The 19,609-nt window shown below is 47.5% G+C and overlaps 1 protein-coding gene across 3 annotated transcripts in view; it reads right to left on the bottom strand.

Annotated features, from left to right (window-relative positions):
• The window catches only part of RAPGEF3 (Rap guanine nucleotide exchange factor 3), a 76,942-nt gene that overhangs the window by 13,484 nt on the left and 43,849 nt on the right, over window positions 1-19,609 (bottom strand). For all 3 annotated transcript variants that reach the window (XM_084836510.1, XM_084836512.1, XM_084836511.1), the window contains 9 exons: window positions 19,257-19,407; window positions 16,151-16,233; window positions 14,340-14,379; window positions 13,466-13,547; window positions 11,064-11,210; window positions 8,136-8,233; window positions 5,957-6,082; window positions 5,514-5,695; window positions 3,985-4,075 (listed from right to left, as the gene is read on the bottom strand). In XM_084836510.1, coding sequence (XP_084692636.1) covers window positions 3,985-4,075; window positions 5,514-5,695; window positions 5,957-6,082; window positions 8,136-8,233; window positions 11,064-11,210; window positions 13,466-13,547; window positions 14,340-14,379; window positions 16,151-16,233; window positions 19,257-19,407 — 1,000 coding nt within the window. The remainder of the gene's footprint in view (window positions 1-3,984; window positions 4,076-5,513; window positions 5,696-5,956; window positions 6,083-8,135; window positions 8,234-11,063; window positions 11,211-13,465; window positions 13,548-14,339; window positions 14,380-16,150; window positions 16,234-19,256; window positions 19,408-19,609) is intronic.

The raw sequence follows: 19,609 nt of genomic DNA, 5'->3' as shown, positions 1-19,609 counted from the left end.
TGGGCGTATAAGACGACCCCCAACTTTTCCAGTTGAAATATCACGGCAAGCAATGTACCTTACTGGCGATTGGCTGGTTGTTGTATACAAAGCCTGCTTGGATTGGTCAGCTCTCCCTGCCTGCCCAGCCCTCCCTGTCTCCAAGACTATCACGCCTCTTTTTTCCATACCCCGGGCGTCCCGGACGCCTGCAGCTTGCTCCACCCTTCACTTACACCTTCCCGGTGAGGCGCCCCCTCACCTCGTCATCGGGACCGCGTTAAGTCACTTCTTTCCATGAATCCTGGTGAGTGGATTTTCTTCTACCATACTTGTACAGCGCTGCCCTTGCTGCTTTCATACGGTCGCCGCATACGGTGGGGATGCGGCCGCGGCCGTTTTTGAGCTCCCCCCACCATATGCAGCGACCGCAGATTCTCCAGTCCAGCTCGGTAGTTTCAGCACCCGCCCTATAAGATGACACCTGGCATATAAGACGACCCCCGACTTTTGAGAAGATTTTCCTGTGTTAAAAAGTCATCTTATATGCCGGAAAATACGGTATTAGCTATCCCGCCCAATTTTGTGCCATCTGCAAATTTTATCAGCGTTCCCTGCACCTCCTCCTCCAAGTCATTAATACACATGTTGAAGAGCAGTGGGCCCAGAACCGAGCCCAGAGGTACCCCACTCATTACCTCTCCCCAGTTTGAGAAGGTCCCATTGATAAGCACTCTTTGAGTCCGATTCTGTAGCCAACTGTGGATCCACCGGATCGTTGTTTCACCTAGCCCACTTTGAGCTAGTTTGCTCATCAGGAGATTATGGGGCACTTTGTCGAAAGCTTTGCTGAAATCAAGGTATATGATGTCTACAGCATTCCCACGGTCCACAAGGGAGGTGACTTGATCAAAAAATGCGATCAGATTTGTCTGGCAGGACTTGTTTTTGACAAACCCATGTTGGCTTCGAGTAATCACTGCATTGTTTTCAAGGTGCTTCCAGATGGACTGATTTATCATCTGCTCCAGAATTTTCCCAGAGATTGATGTCAGACTGACTGGTCTGTAGTTCCCAGGTTCCTCCTTTTTACCCTTTTTGAAGACAGGGACAACATTAGCCCTCCTCCAGTCATCTGGCACTTCCCCCGTCCTCCATGATTTCTCAAAGAGAATAGACAGTGGTTCTGAGAGTTCTTTTGCCAGTTCCTTTATTACTCTAGGATGCAGTTCATCTGGCCCTGGAGATCTGAACTCATTCAAAGTCATTAGGTGTTCCTTCACCATATGCCTATCGATCTCAAGCTGCAATCCTGCCCCTTCAGCCTGTACTCCCCCTTTGCCAGGGGGGTAATTCCACTCCACTGATGGAGAACTAAGCCACAGACCAGCCTTCCCCAGCCCGGTGCCCTCTAGATGTTCTGGACAACAACTCCCAGCATTTCTGACCACTGGCCATGCTGGCGGGGCTGATGGGATTTGACGTCCAAAACATCTGGAACAGGGATGGGTGAGGATTTTGTTTCAGTTGTGCTTTGATAAGAATTGACCCAAATTTGCATGGCTCTCCATATTCAGGACAAAAATAACTTGATTGTTTAAATGCAATCAAACGTGGGAGAAACCAAAAGGGACAGATTCGCCCATCTAGACCCAGGGCTTTGAGTGCTTTGCTCTTAATAAGTCTGGATTTGAATCACTGTCAGCCATGTTAGTGCTGAATTAGGACTAGGTTTTTTTTCTGACAGGCTCCTTATCTTTAACGGCTATATGGCAAGCATATACATTTTGATCCTCTCTGTGCTGGGAATAACTGTACCGATTAAATTAGGCTGGTGCAGATGGGTGAGAATTTTGTTCCAGTGTGTTTTTTTCTAAGAGTTTACCCACATTCACAAAATTTTCTATCTGGTTGAGAAAGAACTTGAGATTTGAAATGTATTTGAATCTGAGATTCAAACTTCAAATGCAAGAGATGGTGAAACTGACAGTATTGCCCATCCTTAATCTGGGGGGCACCAGGTGGGGGAACTCTGCCATGGAGTCTCTCCCATAGGGAAGTGTCATAGCATCTAGAGAAAAAACCTCAAAGACAATTTGAAGGCAAGCATTTTTGCCTGGTTATATCTGGCTGGCCCAGGGACTCAGAGGGAAGACATATTCATGGGGTTAACAGCCCTTCTTTTCGATTTATCCTTTGCTCTACTGAATCCCAATACATTTAATGCCCATAAAGAAAATAGCCCTTCCAACATAGTCCACGTTTCTTCAAGGCTAACAAGAACAGGATTTAGGCTAGGGCAAAATCAGCAAAATCGGAGCTCTCCAAATTCTACCTCGAAGCTTGTTCCGACTCAAGTACTTATCAGATGGTGAGCTTAGTTATTTTTCTTTTCACATAAAAAGCTGTGCATATTTTCATGTGTATTTTTCCAAATGTATGCATCAACTGAAATGTACACACTCTTCTTCCATTGATTGAAGCGTACTTTTGTGCATTTTTGAAAAGGGCACATTTTTTCAGGGGCATGCTGTTGAACACATTTGGGGGGGTCCGCAAATCACATTGCAAGCTCAGAAATGTATGGACGTCTATTTCAGATTGCATCTGAGTCCATGTCTGAGTCCGGAAGTTGCGAACTGGGTAAATCCTGATAAAACAAAAATCCTGTTTTTGTTTTCATCATACATCCCTAGTTCAAGTTCCTAGCTGGGGTGCGGAGTGGCATTTCTCAAATCCATGACCATTTGGGGGTTCATTTGGAACTGAGATTACCTCAGCCTGCGATTGCAGAGTCATCTGATAGTTTCAACATAATTCCCTGCTGTTGGCCATCACATCTCTCACTTGACTACCAAATAGGACACATTCTAGGATGTGGTGAGCCATGGTCTGAATGCATGTTGAAATATGTCAGGAGTTCATTAGGCTGTGATGTCGACTTGGGTTGACTCACTACATCAAATATGATTCCCTAATAAATAGATGCTTTGGAATTTGCAAGTGTTACGCCATTCTAGAACTTGATATCCTCTTCCCAGACATTAAGAGATCCAACCTCGCATGAGCCTCAGTGGAGAAGGCTGCAACCCCTCACTCCCATGAATTACTCACCCACTTAAGAGAGCAATAAAATGACCTCTCCCTGACTGCTTCAGCCCAGTTTAGTTTTCCTCCCTTCTAGCCCTGTTAACCCCTCAGTGCATCACCCAGAACAATTTGCACATGAAAGGAGGCCCCTCTGGTCTCCCTGTGTGATCACCTCAACCCTGTATGCCTGCCTCCTATATCCCACTCCCAGAATTATGGCTTCATTTTTCCCCCACCCCTGTTTTGACTGATGCTTTCCAACCCTGCCTTTGCTTCACCAGCATCCCTCAAAAAAGGGTGAAAGACTCCTGGGATACTTTGCAAACTGGATCTGGAAGATGCAGCAAATCACTTCTCCTTAGAGATGCACAAGAATTTGGTTTCAGTTTGTTGAACATCTGAACTTGTGCTGTTCGCACCGATGAACACAAGTATGTTTTTCAGGCAATATCTGCATATTTCCAAACTTGCAGTCACATTCCCAAAATGTGTTCGTTAGAAAAATGTGCACTTTAAAAATGTGCATTACAAGTAACCCCCCAAATACACATTTTCACACTTTAGTCAATGGGAGAAAATTATGAATTTGGGTGCACACTTCAAAGTGAACCTGAATGCACACTTTTTTCCCATTCGAACAACAAAAACTTGCATCCTGGAACGAAACAGACCGATCTTTGAGGTGGGACTTGGAGAACCTCAATGAACTTGAGTCTTGCTGATTCTCCCATCCCTGAGTCTCCTTATGATTTGTCACTGTAACTCAGGTAGAACAGCCTCGAAGCAGGCATTGTTTCCCTTCCATCTGCAGCAGAGATGTATTATTGTTATATTTATTTATACCCCGCATTTTTCCCAGTACTGGGACACAAGGCGGCTTACAAAAATTAAAACATATACAATTAAAAGATGTACCTCCCAGGTCCTAGCAAGGCGACTGACAGTGGAGTGGCTCAGGCCAAACATCACTGCAAAGAAGGAGTTCAGGTTCTTCTGGTCCTTCAGGCTGAAATCACACACACAAACGACACTCAGCCCAAGGAGGTAGTTTAGAATAAGGTGGAATCTAAATCCTACACATTCTCAATGCAGAGCCCAGAACAGGCTTCGCTCCTAGAGTACCCAGAGCTGTGGTCTCTCCTGGGAAAAGAGGTGACCTGGATCACTGTCTTGTACAGGGCTATGCATAGGGATGAATGAGATTTTAGTTTTTCTCACAAAACATGCGAGCATGCCCCATTTGAAGCCCTGAACATGAGCACGAGCACGTGTCCTCCGAACATTTTCACAAATTGTCAAATGTGTGCTCATGTTTGTCTTGTTTCCAATTCCCAGCTCAATTTGTGCAAATTCCCGCAGTAATCTGAATTGGCCCTGCTTTCACCTATGGAAGAAATCTGTGCAAATTTTGGGAGATTTGCACAAATCTCCCGTTGAATCGCTGCTTGATATTCACAAATCTCCCATTCATGCAAAGCAATTGCTGATTGCAAATGTGAACAGAAATCAGGCATGAGATGAGTGGTGAGACTATGTTCGGAGAACCCTAGCAATCTTGAATATCACTCATTCGCCCATCCCTAGGTGAGCAGAAGGTAGATCAGGATCTACAGGTCAATCTCTGGATGATTTGCAGTAGATCAACACAGCTGCTTAAAAATGGCAAAAACATGAAGGCTTTCCACCCCCTTTAAGGTTGCTGAAATGAAGGAAGCTCATGACAGACACTTGAAAGGAAGTTTTCTGTGAAGGAACTGTGAGCTCAGTTCTGAGAGTGAGAACAAACTTCGGGGCTGAGCATGTGCTCAGCAGTGCCCTGTTCCTTAATTCTTTTTCTTTTCCTTCTTCATTGTTTTCACTGATTTCAAAAATTACATTTTTTCCCAGAGGAAATAAAGACCATCATCAACAACATACTAAGCAGCCAACTTATACCAACATTTCCTCTTTCTTATATCAACAATAATGGGTTACAATCATTATAATTTGTTGACTGTTCTAAAATTGTTTAACCCACTTCTATTGTTGCTCAAACTTAGCACAAGACCCCCCTCCCTGACTAGATCTGACAACCCAGGTTAAGTTATTTAGAATGGCAAAATCCCACAAATTAAGATAGCACTCTCTAATTCTTGGGATTTGATTCGATTTCCAGTGCTTTCAAGGTACTACTCTACTGGCGACAATCATGTCCCCTTAATGTCCCATAATTCTAAGTGTGCATCTCTCCCTCTGCCTCCCTTCTGCCCCAAGCCACTATTTGGCACCTAGCTCCGGTTGGAACCCATTCTTTAATTTTAAGTGTATATCTTGCCTCATTGAGGAATTATGCAAACACTTCACTCCACTCAATGGGTTCTAGTGAAAAATAAATAAAGTGGATCTCGCAAGGCTGAAGTCGGCCTGCCTCCAGCCAAGGACTTTCCTATCTACCAGATTCTTACTGTGCAGCCATCTTGATGAATTTGCGGAGCAGCTGGGCCCTCTTGACGATGTCTGGACAAAGGCAGAGCTCGGTGGTGACCCAGAACTGCAGCTCATTGAAACGACGCAGGAAGCGCTCCAGGTTGGCGGTGGTGGCGCTGGGAAACTTCTGCGGCCCAAAAATGTAGTAGATCAGCTCCACCTTAAAAAATACAACAGCCCGGAGAGTCTCCGCTGAACTCCAACCTTAAAAACACAAGGCCTTGGCTCAGCTCCACCTTAAGACATGCACCTGAAGAGCCCGAGTTCTCCACTCTTGCAAGGTAGCCACCAGAAATCTGCTCAGTGCCACGGTCATGCGGGCCAGCAAGGGCAAATTTGGGGGCAGAGCAAGCAAGGGCACCTGGACCCCAGTCTCATAACTCACTGTGGCAGATTCCAGCAGCGAACAAGTTCTCCTTACCTGATGGACACTTTTGAAGAGGTTCCAGTCATGCTCGGTGAACTGGTTGGCCAGGTCCTTGGAACTGATGAAATCCAAGCTTTCCGAAGAGCCCGTCGTGGGGCCTAGCTGCTCAGGGTGAGGGGCCTAAGCAAATGGGAGGAGAAACCACTGCTCATGGCACCAGGCAGGAATGATGCCCTGGAGACACCCCCAAGGTGTCACAGGTGGCATGGCCATGTGTTTTACAGAGGACAGTCCTCTATTTGAAGGCAGCCTGTATTTGAAGAGCTGTCCTGTCCAATTCTGGTTTAAAGATAAAGAACCATAAGAAGTGTTGCCCATCCCCAGTCAGCCCCTGGCCAGCAGACTGAGCAGGTCACCTGGCCTCAGTCTTCCCCACTATGTTGTACTGTATTTCTATTTCTATTAATCAATTCTTGACTTGCATCTATACATATGCACATTTTATACAAGTCCTCTTTTGTCCTATTTTTGGTTATGCATCACTTCTTTTCTGGCAGTTCTTAACTGACTACCCTACACACAGGTCACACATCTATGCTAGAAGCTGATACCATTTTTATACTGCTTCCACGATGCACTCCCCACAAGGTGCTCTGGAAAGTTTCATTGCATAAAGGGAGCTGAACGTTCTCTAGGGATGTGCAGATTCCCCACCGTCTGTTCTGGTGGGGAATCTGCCGGGGGGGGAGGCGATCCGTTCCACCCCCCAGAATCCTCACGGAGCAGCTCCACTCTGCGAGGATTCCGCAGAGCCAAGGGCCACCCCGTTCCACCGTCCGCATGCCCCAGATTCCCCCGTTTTTTTCCAGCTCCCCGAACTTACGTAAATAATTCTGTAAGTACCGCCGAAAAATCCTTTTTGTGCGCCCGCCGTCGGTCTCGTAAGCCTATTTATTTTCGTAAAAAGGGTAAAGCCCTTCGCGGGGATTCCCCACGTAACTTCCGGTCACCTGACCTCAACAGACCCATTCTGACGTCACCTCACCTGACCTCACCTCACCTGTCCTGACCTCACCTCCACAGACAATAAAGAGAAAAGATGGAGGATTTCCGTGGACTTCAAGACTCAGCCCCAGCAAAAGAAAGCCTCGGGTCACAGGGAAAATGCCTCGTAAAAAGGGTATAGTCGTTTGCGTTCTTCTTCCTCCATTTCCGATTTACAAATTTCTTTTCGTAATTATTTTTGTAAAATCCACCATTCAGCAGACAAAAAAAAAAAGGGGGTCCGCGTGAGCTCTGGTCCGGGTCGACTGGGCTGTCCCGTTCCGAGGAGGGTTCCGCGGACCAGATTTCTCAGAATTTGATCCCATTTAAAATTCGGGCAGAATTCTCTGACATCCCTAACGTTCTCCATCACAGAGAGCTCTGTCTTCCTCATCACAGAACTGGAATTCCCAAGATTCCTCTGCAGGAAGCCATCATAGTTAAACAGGGTTATACTTGCTGCAGTTTGATGCATAGGGTAAAATCCAACATAAATCCTACTTGGAGTAGACCAATTGAGATGAATGGGGTTTACGTTAGTCATGACTAATTGAAGTCCCATTCATTGCAATGGATCTACTCTAAGCAGGACTTATGTTGGATTTTACCCATGGAATGGAATCTTTTATTGGCCAGTGAGCTATTGTTTTCCATTATGAAAGTGATGTAGATTAAGGCTCGCCACATCCTGAAGGCTGATCATCCCAACTGGGAATCAGTAGCTAACTGCACTTCTGGTTTGGCTTCCCCCATCCCCTTAGCATAAATTAAACCAGCCTTCCCTAACTTGGGGCCCTCCAGATTTTTGGATTTCAACTCTCATCAGCCCAAGGCCAACATGAGCAATGGTCAGAAATGCTGGAAGTTGAAGTCCAAAATATCTGGAGGGTATCAGATTGATGGAGACTGGATTTAGCCCATAGCCAACCATTTAGATGCTCCCTTATAATAAAGCAATTGCAAGATCGCCACCCCTAGACTTCAGTGCAGTATTAGCCACAATCTGAGCTCCCATGTGTGTCCTTTTGACACACGTCTTCCCTTAGGCAGATATTTCTATCAACAGGGCTTGTGCAGGTGATCCTGCTCAGAGTTGTGTCCTGGAGAAGAGGCACGGGGTGGGGAAGGGAATGAACATGAGGTCCTCAGAAATCTCCACTGCAGGTCTCCACAAGGAACACACACTCACCAAGCTGTGAAGCTCCTGAACACTGACAGCAAAGAGTCTCTCATTCAACCCCAGGGATGTAAACACACCAAAGGCCTCCATGGGCAATACCTCTTTATCTGCGGTAGAGGGATCAAAATGGGTAAGAGATGTAGATGTCACAAAAGGACACAAGGGGGCAGTGTTTCTCAAAGTAGAAATTATGTACCCCCCCCTTTCTTGCTAATTGCCCATCTGTGTTTGCTGGCAACTGTTCCCTCTGTCTCCATAATTAAGGGTTGCGTGAACTTAAGTATGGCAGCTTGGAAGCCCCCTTTCCACATTCTGTACAAATATACTTAGTTTTCTCCAGGGTTGAGCTAAAAAAAAAAGAAACTTCCCACCTGGTTCAGCAACTTTGCAGCAGAAGTTGGCTGGCTGTAAGATGGCACCAATTGGCTGGTACCATGGCATCACTAAAACACCTCCTTGCAAATCCTCAGAGCAGTTTTGGAAAAAGAAACTAATGAAAGTGAATGATTCCCAGATACATAAATAAATGCACATGTGGCATTCTATTTGTTTGGGTTTTTAAAGGAAGTAAGAACATAAGAAGGGCCCTCTTGGACCAGACCAAGGTCCATCTAGTCCAGCATTCTGTTCATACAGTGGCCAACCAGCTGCCTGTGGGAAGTCCACAAGTAGGACACAAGTACAATAGCACCCTCCTGCCCTTGTTCCCTAGCAACTGGTGTACTTAGGCATACTGCCCCTGATATTGGAGGTAGCATATAGCCATTTGACCTTCCTCTGATTATATCAGATTGGGTTATAGCTACATTCATGTTGTAGATTCTGTCTTATTATGGTTTGTTTGTTTGGAACATTTGCTGTTTTATAACCGCATCATTTTTATTTTTGTTATGATGTGCGTTTTATGGTTGTATGCTGCTCTGAAAGGTGACCTAGAAATATTTTAAATAAATAAATAAATAAAATTAGATCAGGACAAGTGTAGCCTTATCCTCCATGAATTTGTCCAATCCCCTTTCAAAACCATACAAATTGGTGGCCATCACTACATGCTGTGGTAGCGAATTCCATAGTTTAATTCTGTGCTGTGTGAAGAGGTCCTTCCTGTTATTTGTCCTGAATCTCCCACCAATCAGCTTCTTGGGATGACCCCACTGGGTTCAAGTATTTTGAGAGAGGGAGGAAAATGTCTCCCTATCCACATTCTCCACACCATGCATAATTTTGTACGCCTCTATCATGTCTCCCCTCACTCTCCTTTTCCCTAAGCTAAACAGTTCCAGATGTTGTAACCTTCTCTCATTGGGGAGATGCTCCAGCCCCTTGATCATTTCAGTTGCTCTTTTCTGCACCTTTTCCAACTCTACAATACCCCTTTTTAGGTGCGGTGAGTCAGCCCCTACCTGGAACACAGGGGAGGGGGAAAACTGACAGCTGACCCAGCGTCGGCAGTGGGAGCACCTAGTTTTCTCTCGGCTTAGCAACTAAAAATCAGAAGTGCGTATGACTGAATAAAATGCTGCTCAGCCATTAGTCTTACACCACCACCCCTGCCATGCTTGAGGCAGGATCTCTGCCTGTCTGATGTAAAAAAGCACCACGTGTGCATGTATCATTCATCCATTGCCTTCCATTGCATTCATCCATAATACCTTTTTTTTAAAAAAAATTAAATTAAAATTATTTTTTTTTAAAGGAATGTGTTCTCTAAAGTACAGAACCGCTCTGGGGATGGGGGCGGGGGATGGGGGCGGTTTCTTAATGATGTCACAGAAGGCAGCCAACCAGCACTGTGACCCTGCACTGCACCATTCACCTCTGCTGTGAACTAACGGAACCAGTTTTTACACTGCAAATCAAGACCAGCTGTGGATTCCTTGGGAATGGCAGGGAAGTCCCTGCCCTGGACGGTGAAGGCAGAACTACTACAGCAGGGGTGAGCAACTTGCGGCCATCCCGATGCTTCAGCCTACAAATCCCATCAGCCCTCACCACTGACTATGCTTCCTTAGTCTGATGGGAGTCGTAGGTCAAACCTTCTGAAGAACCACAAGCTGCCCACCCCTTCATAGAATCATAGAATAGTGGGGTTGGAAGGGGCCTACAAAGCCATCGAGTCCAACCCCCTGCTCGGTGCAGGAATCCAAGTCAGAGCATCCCTGACAGATGGCTGTCCAGCCTCGTCCTGAAAGAGGAAGCAAAGCTCCCGTCCTTCCCAGGTGGTGAAGGCAGCTCTGTCTGCTTCGCATTAAAGCTGGCGCACTCCAGTTGCAGGGAGAAAAAGCCAGTGCGGTCGGCGAATGCTGCTGACGGTGCCTGCCGCTTTAATTGCCCACCATCAGTGGAGGCTGGTGGCTTCGATTTCACTGGGGCTGTGCATCCATTCTGGGTTTCAGTCAGAGCCAGCCAGAACTCTGAGCTGCCCAAGGTACTGAACCTATTTGGGGGATAGAGTTCAGCACCATGGATAGCTCCTTTAGACTTCTGTCTGGCTGTGGCTGAAACCCAGAATAGATTCAAAGCCCCACCGAAATTGGAGCCATCAGCCTCCACTGCCCCGCAATGCCTCTTGGGCCCGAGATGGAGCGCTACTCAGGAGTATGTGCCTGCCTCAAGGCCAGGTGAGCTCAGGGGAGGCAGGGCAGGGAGGTGGGGCAGTGAGCCTTTCAAAGCCCTCGGGCTGTCAGCAAGTATCCGGTGGTGCTAACACTCAACACCACACCTGTGTGGACCAAATGCAGTGAGAAGGCTTCCATGGCAACTGCACCATCTTCAGCCTTGGGAAAAGGGATGCCACATTGTGGGGGCTGCATGTGTTACAGGTGGACGGCCAGATTCATGCAGCCTGCATCTCTGTGCAATTCCTGCTGGGCCAGAAGGCTGCCAGTGGCCACCTATGTTCCCGGGGCTGGGGGGCTTGCATGAGGTGCCACTCACCCCCGGATGAAGCGACCTTGACCAGGATCCATTCTTTGTTCCAGCCGTGGCTGTCTGCCAAGGACGCAAGCACCTCCTGCACTGAAGCGTTCACCGGCAACACTGTCGTAAGGCAGGAATAGTCTGGTCTGTAGATGTCATATGGGACTAGACCAGAAGAAGGGAAGTAAAGGCAGGAATATTAGCAAAGGAGCGGCAGCTTAGAAGCACAGCTAGGGATTGAGAATCAAGCAGTTTCAGTTTCTCTCCATTTCTCACTTCAGTTTGGTTCGTCTCAAACGCTGAGAATTTTTTTTAAGTTCTCATGAAAATTCGTAAGCATTTTGGTGCACTTTTCTGGCCAGACATGCATTTTTGTAGCCATTCTTGCCTACACAACTGTTGTACACCTTTTTTACAAGCCATTTTCCTAATACAATGCATTCTTAAACATGGTTTTTCCTAACGTGCATTTTTCCACGCATGTTTTGATTGGAGAACTCCACTGCAAAATTCAGAGATGTGCGACTTTCGAATAGGGAGGTACGAGAATTTTGTTTCAGCTTGCAAACCATTCGAACTTGCCCCACTCACAATCCTGAATGTGAACGGGAGCATATTTTTTCAAGAAAAAGTTTGCGAATTCCTAAACTTTGTGACAGCGATAGAAAAATGTGTGTTTTGAAAAATGTGGACTTTAAAATGTGCATTTTTAAAAGATACGCATTTTCTTGCTTTAGTCGATGGGGGGAAAGTGCACACTTTTGAAAAATGTGCACAAAAATGCACACATTTCTCGTTCAAATGAAAAGAAAAATAGGTTACAAAGCAGAATGGGAGCTAGATGAACCAAGCTAGAAAGTGGAATTTGGAGAATCTCAGCAAACTCAAGCATCCCTGGTTCCCTCATCCCGACTTTCGAAGGATAACCAAGTTTCGGTTTGCATAGTGGTTTGAAAGAGTGAAATTAGGTAAGTTCGTATTAAAATACAAACTGAACAAATTTCTCTCCCCTCCCTAATTAGAGCACATGCTTTCCACGTACAAAGTGTCTGCTTCAAACGTATGACCAATTTAAACAGGCTTCCACAACATATGACCCATCAAGAGGCTGACCCTAGACATTTTGCTGCCTTAAGCCGGGGTCAAGGTAGTGACCCCTGCATTCCACGTACAGGCGCTGACCAGACTGGCAGTTGAACCTGACTGTGACATTGGTGGTGGGTAGGGTTGGCGGAGAATTTCTCCCTGAAACTTCGGGGGGCCGAGCGCCAAAGTGTTCGGCCCCCCGAACAAGTTTCGGGGAGAAATTCTCCGCACCCCCACGCCCCCCACGCCCCCCCCCCCGGGATGGGACTTACCTTTGCCGAATGTCCCTCCCGGCGGCGGGTCCGGCCGGCGGTTCGGCAGGTCTTCGTCCGGGGCGGGAGCGGCAGCCGGTCTTTCAACCGGCTGCCACCGCCGCCATTCCAATCAAAGAAAAAAAAAACGCCCCCGTGATAGGCTACGTTACGATTAACGTAGCCTATCACGGCTAGATTTGCAAAGTCAGCCGTGATAGGCTACGTAAATCGTCACGTAGCCTATCACGGGTGACTTTAAAAAAAAAAAGTGCGTACGGATAATGGCGACCCCCATAGGGAGCCGCCATTCGCGTTCCTTATTTGGTCGCTGTAGTCTACGTAAAGATTTACGTAGACTACAGCGACCAAATAAGGAACGTGAATGGCGGCTCCTTAACGTAGCCTATCATGGCTGACTTTGCAGATCTAGCCGTGATAGGCTATGTTAATCGTCACGTAGCCTATCACGGGGGCGTTTTTTTGTTTTAAAAAAAACTTCTTAATTCGCGGCCGGGCGAGGCGAGGCGCCTCCTCCCCGGCCTGAATTTCGGCCGGGTGAGGCGGGAAGCCTCCCCCCCGGCCTGAATTTCGTCCGGGCGAGGCGGGAAGCCTCCCCCCTCGGCCTGAACTTCGCGGGGGGAGCAGCGAAGTGCCTCCCCCCCACCGCAAAAAGCTTTGAGGACAGGTAAGTGACTTTCGTCCATCCCTAGTGGTGGGACAGCATCCACCTCACCTGAGGGCAGCAGGCTAGCTTGGGGGGCGGGGTGAAGGGCTGCCTGGAACACACAGCTCTATCCCCCAACGTAAGGTAATGGCCCGGCGTCTGTCACCACTGTCCTCTCCACACTGCCAAGTATCTGCCGCCTGAGGTGACGGTCTCACTCTGCCTAATGGCTGGCCCTGCCCATCAAGCCAATCAGAATCCTCCAGCCACGTATTTGTAGCCAAGGCCAAGCAGGGGGCTTAAATCTCCTGTGCTGGTCATGGTATCCTGGTGTTCTGAGAGTTGTCATGACTACAGGATGAAAAGCAAATGGCAGGTCGGCTTGGCCCATGAGCAGGGAAGTCATGACAACTTACTTCTGTCCTTGGCTCGGATGGTGTAACTGCTGTTCAGAAATGGTTCTTCCTGGCTGGCAAACCAGTCCACAGCATTTCGCACCTGGGAATGGGAGGGGGGAAGAGAGGGAGGGAAAGAAAGGCATTAAGATGTAATTCTCTTGTACCTTAGGAATTTTCTTCTTGAGGTTTCTTCAGCTCTAGGCCCATCACCAAATCTAAAACTTAACAGCACAACCCTGAAGGTGTAAAACAAAACAATGAAAGGGCCCCTTCTCCATGCCACTCATGTGATTCCATAATGGTACTGGGTGAAGAATTTGGCATCCAAAGACCCTCTGCTTTTCTTTTAAAGAAAGGCAAGTTTCTAGTCCTCAGGTTTTCAAAGATAGCTTGCAAACAGGTACACAATGCCTAGGGAAATATTAGAAGTTAGAGCGGTGACATGTAAAGTAGGATCGGTAGTAGTCAAAAGCATAGTTTCAGTGTTCCTCCCCATAACAAAGAGTAGCAGTATAAATTTTGTGTGTAAGTGTGTCTGCATGCACATGCAGTTTGTTCTTAATTTTCATGATTTATTCTGATTGCAGAATTCAGCTTTTCTTGGGACATATTTTTTATTTATGCATAAACCCTGGTGAAGTGACAGACTGTCACTTATTTGGTGTTGCACAGATTTACCAACTATTGGGTCCCCAAAGACCTCAGTGACTAAGCAAACAGCAGAACCTGTTCAATAGGCATACCATATCTTAGAACTTCCTTTCTGTTCTTGTGGGGAAATGAGATGATTCCGTCCAAACTTTCGTTTATTAAAAACAAAAGGTCTTGTTGCTGTCCCTCAATGGATCAGTGAGAGAACTGCAGAACCTCTGGTTGAAGACTAGTCATTTACCTGAATCTTTGGAGTTGCACAGTTGCTGCCATTTTCCAAGCTGTTCGGAGAACAGAAAAGACCATCAGTCTACTCAACATCTTAACAGCTATTCGGGCCAGCTCAGGTCTTACACAGTGCATGTGAGTGTGTGCGAATCATGCTCTGAAGCAGAACAGTAATCATAAAATCACAGAGGCCAGGAAGATATGAACTCCAACCCCAGGATCTGCTGAGCATCAATTCTCCGCAAACATCTAAGCCTGGAGTCTCCAACATGGTGCCCATGGGCACCAATGTGCCTACAGATACCTCTCCTGGCATTTGAGGAGGAGGAGGAGGCAGGCATGCTGCAAAGCAAAGTGCTGCCCTCCAGCACCATCTGTATTTGGGTTCAAGAGAGTGCCTTGTGTTTTTGCAGTTCAGACCTCATCTCTGCCCTGTACGAAGGTTCTTGGGCAAGTTACTTTACTTTTGCACCCACCACTGCACCTTCTGGGAAACAGATGTTTCGTGACCAGCTGTGCCCACCATGGTAGCCATTTTATGAATGGCCAGGCCCCTCCTTTAGGAAGCTATAAGGGTGCATCATGGTAGGGACCATGCCTAAAGGCGTTACCAGGTGTGGCTTCACTCAGATGGGGCAGGCGCAATGTGTCCAACTCTGAGAGCCACATCTGTATGCTGGAAGGCTTTGCTGTATCAAACTAAGGGGTATTCCAGCCCGTGTGAAATAGGGGACACTCACTAGTACAATAATACCTCTGTTCATCTGTAAGATGCCACAAGGCTCTTGATTGTTATAATTACATCAAGGGTGGGCAAAAGGTAGACCAGCCGGGCAAATGTCTGGGTGACTTGTATTAATGGGCAAGGGTTTCCGACTGCCAACTGTTTAACAATAGCAACATCCAAAAGTCTCCTCCTCTTTCTCTGCAGAAACCAAGAAAACTTGGGGGAAAGTCAGGAGCAGTGGAGGCTGGTAGCTCTGATTTCGGTGGGGCTGTGAATCCATGCTAGGTTTTAGTCAGAACCAGCCAGAGCTCTAAAGGAGCTATGCAACGTGCTGACCCCTATCACCAACCAGGGTTCAGCACCTTGGATAACTCCTTTGGAGCTCTGGCTGGTTCTGACTAAAACCCAGCATGGATTGACAGCCCCACCGAAATCTGAGCCACCACCCTCCACCGGCCAGGAGTAGAGTTTTGTGTGAAAAGGCGGCGAGCTAAGTTCTCAAAATGAAAACAGATTTCTAGGTTGAGCGTGTACTCAAAGGTTCCCTTTATCTTTCTTTAATTCTAAGTGTATGTCTGCCCCACTGAGACACTATGCAAACACTTGGCTCCAGTTGGTGGCTCTCGGAGAGCAAATAAAAACAAACAAAACAGATCTCACAAAGCAGATCTTCAGTAAGACCTACCATGAGGAAAAGCAGGCATCCCAATAGGGGTGTGCTTTGGATTTGGCCGAATCCCAAACCAAATGGGGCTGATTCAGAAAGGTTCAGGAGTTGTTCAAATTGAAGCGGGGCTCCTCTGAAGAGGGCTGCATCCAAATCTGAACCCTCCCAATGCTTCATCAGTGATCTGGAGGACACCGATATGCCTAAGTGTGCCTGCAAAAATTGATACATTTCTTCCCCAAGCTCTCCATATAAAGAAAATGGCAGGGTGAAGCGAGGCTCCGAACTGAATCGAGGTCCGTCCAAACCAAATCTTGTGGTCAGTGCACACCCCAACATTCTACCACTAGCTTTGTCTGAACTTCCCATTCACACCCAGGTCCTCCTCTAAGAATGCACACACAAATTTGGGGCAGGGTGGAAGACTCACACTCGGTTCCTCCGGCGATCCTGCACCTGTTCCTTCAGCAGGGGTCCCAGACGAGTATCCTGGGCTGCATATTCAGACAGGCTCTGCGAGAGAACAGCCAAAGCTGATGAGCAGAAGCATCCAGCTTTTGCTTTTTAAAAAGAGCATGTCACTAGTCCTCACCGTTTTCAGGAGTAAAAATCCAAAGAAGTTTGCCTAAAAGTTAAAAAAGCTCAGGGATTTGGAGAACTGTTCCCCATGTGCAGTGGAATGGCCAAAACCCATTAGCAAAAGCCACCAGGCTGGTTGCCCCAGAGATGCCATCGTCACAGACTCTGTTAAAAGAAGAATCCCTCATGCTAACCAGCATGCTGCTGTAACAGAGTAGAATTAGACATTGTGGGAGAAACTGCAGTCACTGTGTCTAGTCTAATCCCAGGAATAACACTACACAAGGGCCCCCATCTGCCGCCAGCAGCAAACAAGATGGAGTAGTGGTAGAGAAACTCACAGTGTGATGACATCATGTCACATATGTGTTCCCTCCTCCCTCCCAATCCCTTTTCCTTTTGCATTGTCTCTTTTAATTGTAAGCCTGAGGGGCAGGATCTGTCTTACTAATAATCTTGGTAAGTCACTCTGAGAGCCTTTTTTGGCTGAAGAGTGGGGTAAAAATGCTGTAAATAAATGAATGAATGTTCCATTTTGCAAGACATGGCAGGGAGAAGGGGGGAGGCTTAGGGAGCTGCCATCTTTGATGGCAGCCCCGTGTCTCCCCTAACATCTAGTTCTGTCCTGAGCAGCATCTCTCTTGGGTCTGTGGGCCACAGGCTTAGCCAACTATTTCACCTTTTCTAAGTAAGGTGGCAGGAACTGCTTGCCAGATCTCCCTCAATTGCCCAATCCGAATCCTTCAGCCATTCCCAAGCGGAGGACATACAGAGCAGTCCTGGGGTTTCTCCTCTCTCCACCCCTCCTGGTTTTTATTCTATTTTAGTTTATTTAACTGCGAAGCAGGCATGCTACAGAACGAAGGGCTGCCCTCTAGTACCATCTTTATTTGGGTTCAAAAGAGTAGGGATGAGTGGCTTTGTGCTTTGGAGCACAGACCCCATCTGAGTGTTTTGTGACTGATCATGCCAATCATGGTAGCCACTTTAGGAATAGGCAAGGTCTTCTGTGGCAGCCATTTTGTGAGAGTACCCACAGCACTGTCTCAAAATTCTAAATGTGCCCACAGATCCAAAAAGGTTGGGGACTCCTGTAGTCAGTCGGCAACTGCCAAAGGCTTCAACCTCTGTACTCAGTATCTGTCTATGTATCTAACTATTGAATATATTTCCATCCCACCTTTCAAGTTATTTACCTCCCAAGGTGGCTCACAAACCAATGAGCAAAACAACCAGGTAACAAAATTACAAGCTATTAAAAAGATCTAAAAAACAAAAACGAAACATTAAGTAACACTGAAAATCAACAGAAACAGTGAAAACCATGATGAAAACACAGAGCACTGAATCCCAGAAATGGCAGCCTTCCACCCTGGTCCCATAAGCCTGGCTGGGTGCCTAGACAGCGGCTTTTCAGCCCCCCGCTATCATATTCTCTGTGTGGGAGCTAGGGATGGCGGAGAATTTCTCCACGAATCTCCAGGAGGCCGAATGCCAACGCATTCAGCCCCCCGAAATTGGTGGAGAAACGGTTCCCCCCCCACCCCCCCAGAATGGGACTTACCTTTGGCGAATGTCCCTGGCGCTGGCGGCGGTGCAGCGGCAGTGCGGCGGCGGCGGTGGCGGCCGGTCTTCCGACCGGCTGCCACCACCGCCATTTCCCAGTAAAAAAAACAACAACAACAACCAACATGATAGGCTACGTAAAGATTTACGTAGCCTATCACAGCTAAATTTTCAAAAAACACCGTGATAGGCTACGTAAATCCTTATGTAGCCTATCACGGCTGACTTTGGGGGGGGGAAGCACGTATGCAAATGGTGCATTTGCGTATGCATTTGCGTTCCTTATTTGGGCACGTGTAGTCTACGTAAACATTTAAACATAGCGTTACCCTTATTTACGTAAACATAACATTGCCCTTATTTTCGCCGTAGTCTACATAAATGTTTACGTAGACTACACGTGCCCAAATAAGGAACGCAAATGGCGGTGCCCAAGGGCGCCGCCATTTGCGTATGCGCTTTTTTCCCCCAAAAAAAGTTAGCCGTGATAGGCTACGTAAGGATTTACGTAGCCTATCACGCGGCTGACTGCAGGGACGCAAACGGCGGCAGCTACGGCTGCCGCCATTTGCATCCTGGCCGGCCAGGAGGATTCGCAGCCGGAGGGACGGGGCGCCTCCCCCCTGGCCAGAATTACGGCCGGAAGGACGGGGTGCCTCCCCCCCGGCCAGAATTTCAGTGGGGAGGAATGGAGCGCCTCCCCCCCACTGCAAAGCAAGCTGCAGTACCAGGTAAGTGACTTTCGTCCATCCCTAGTGGGAGCTCAACCCTTCAGACCTAAGGATGTATGGATTTTGTAAAATCTGTTCCATCTGCATTTTGTGGATTGTCAGGTGCCTTTCATTCCATCATCCATTCATTGATGGAATCAGATTTTTCCCAGTTTCCCAAATTTGTGCAAATTCGCACTTGCACAAATTCGCACCTGCACAAATCCCCCCCAAATACGCATTTTCATGCTTTCGCCTATAGGGGAAATGTGCATTCTCAGCCAGTGGGTTTTTTAAAACTTTTAATGTATTTTTCTATGACTACATTTGCATAACATTCCAGAAAGGTTCTTTTAAAAAAGCGGTTCACGCTTCCACAGAATCCAAACAACTCGGGAAAAGATGATCCACTGCAGAATCTGCGGGTCGGACTGATAGAAATCCGAACTCCTCTGATTCTGTTGCGGATTTCTCTGACATCCCTATTCAGACCTATCATTACAATCTGGACAATCCACTAAAACAACAATCCTAGCCAAATGTGCCAGAGAGAAAGTCCCATCGGACTGACTTCTGAGTAGACTTGCCAAGGATGGCACTACCTGCTGAGGTCTGTTTCAGAAGCCCACGAAACCTTGGAGCTGCAATTTGCTCCCTGAGCCTCCCACCTACCCCTGTTACCTGTAAGAAGGCCACGGCGCTGGATTCCGCCTGCAGCAAGCGGCCATACAGCAACACCCACTGCTTCACCAGCCACAGAACCTTCTGCCGTTTGCCCAAGATGTAGGCAGCTTTGTCTTGCTCAGTGCCCTCCGAAGGTTCTGAATGGAAGGTGAGCATTAGTCAAGGAGACACAGAGACACAACCATGAGCAGGGCGGCCCCTGCGGTCCTGGCTCCAGGTTTCAGGGGGTCCTAGGCAAAGTGGCCAACCTAGTTCCCTTCCCTGTTGGTGGGCCTGGCAAGCTTACCTGGCAGCGATGGCAGGCAGCGGCAGCGCTCTGAGCAGCGCCAGGGGGCTGGGGAGCATTTCCA

The sequence above is a fragment of the Heloderma suspectum genome, chromosome 2, assembly GCF_057233095.1.
Source record: "Heloderma suspectum isolate Gila_16-S chromosome 2, 16-S_ref, whole genome shotgun sequence".
Classification (NCBI taxonomy): domain Eukaryota; kingdom Metazoa; phylum Chordata; class Lepidosauria; order Squamata; family Helodermatidae; genus Heloderma; species Heloderma suspectum.
Note: the sequence above shows the minus strand (reverse complement) of the source record. Positions and strands in the feature narration are given on the sequence as shown.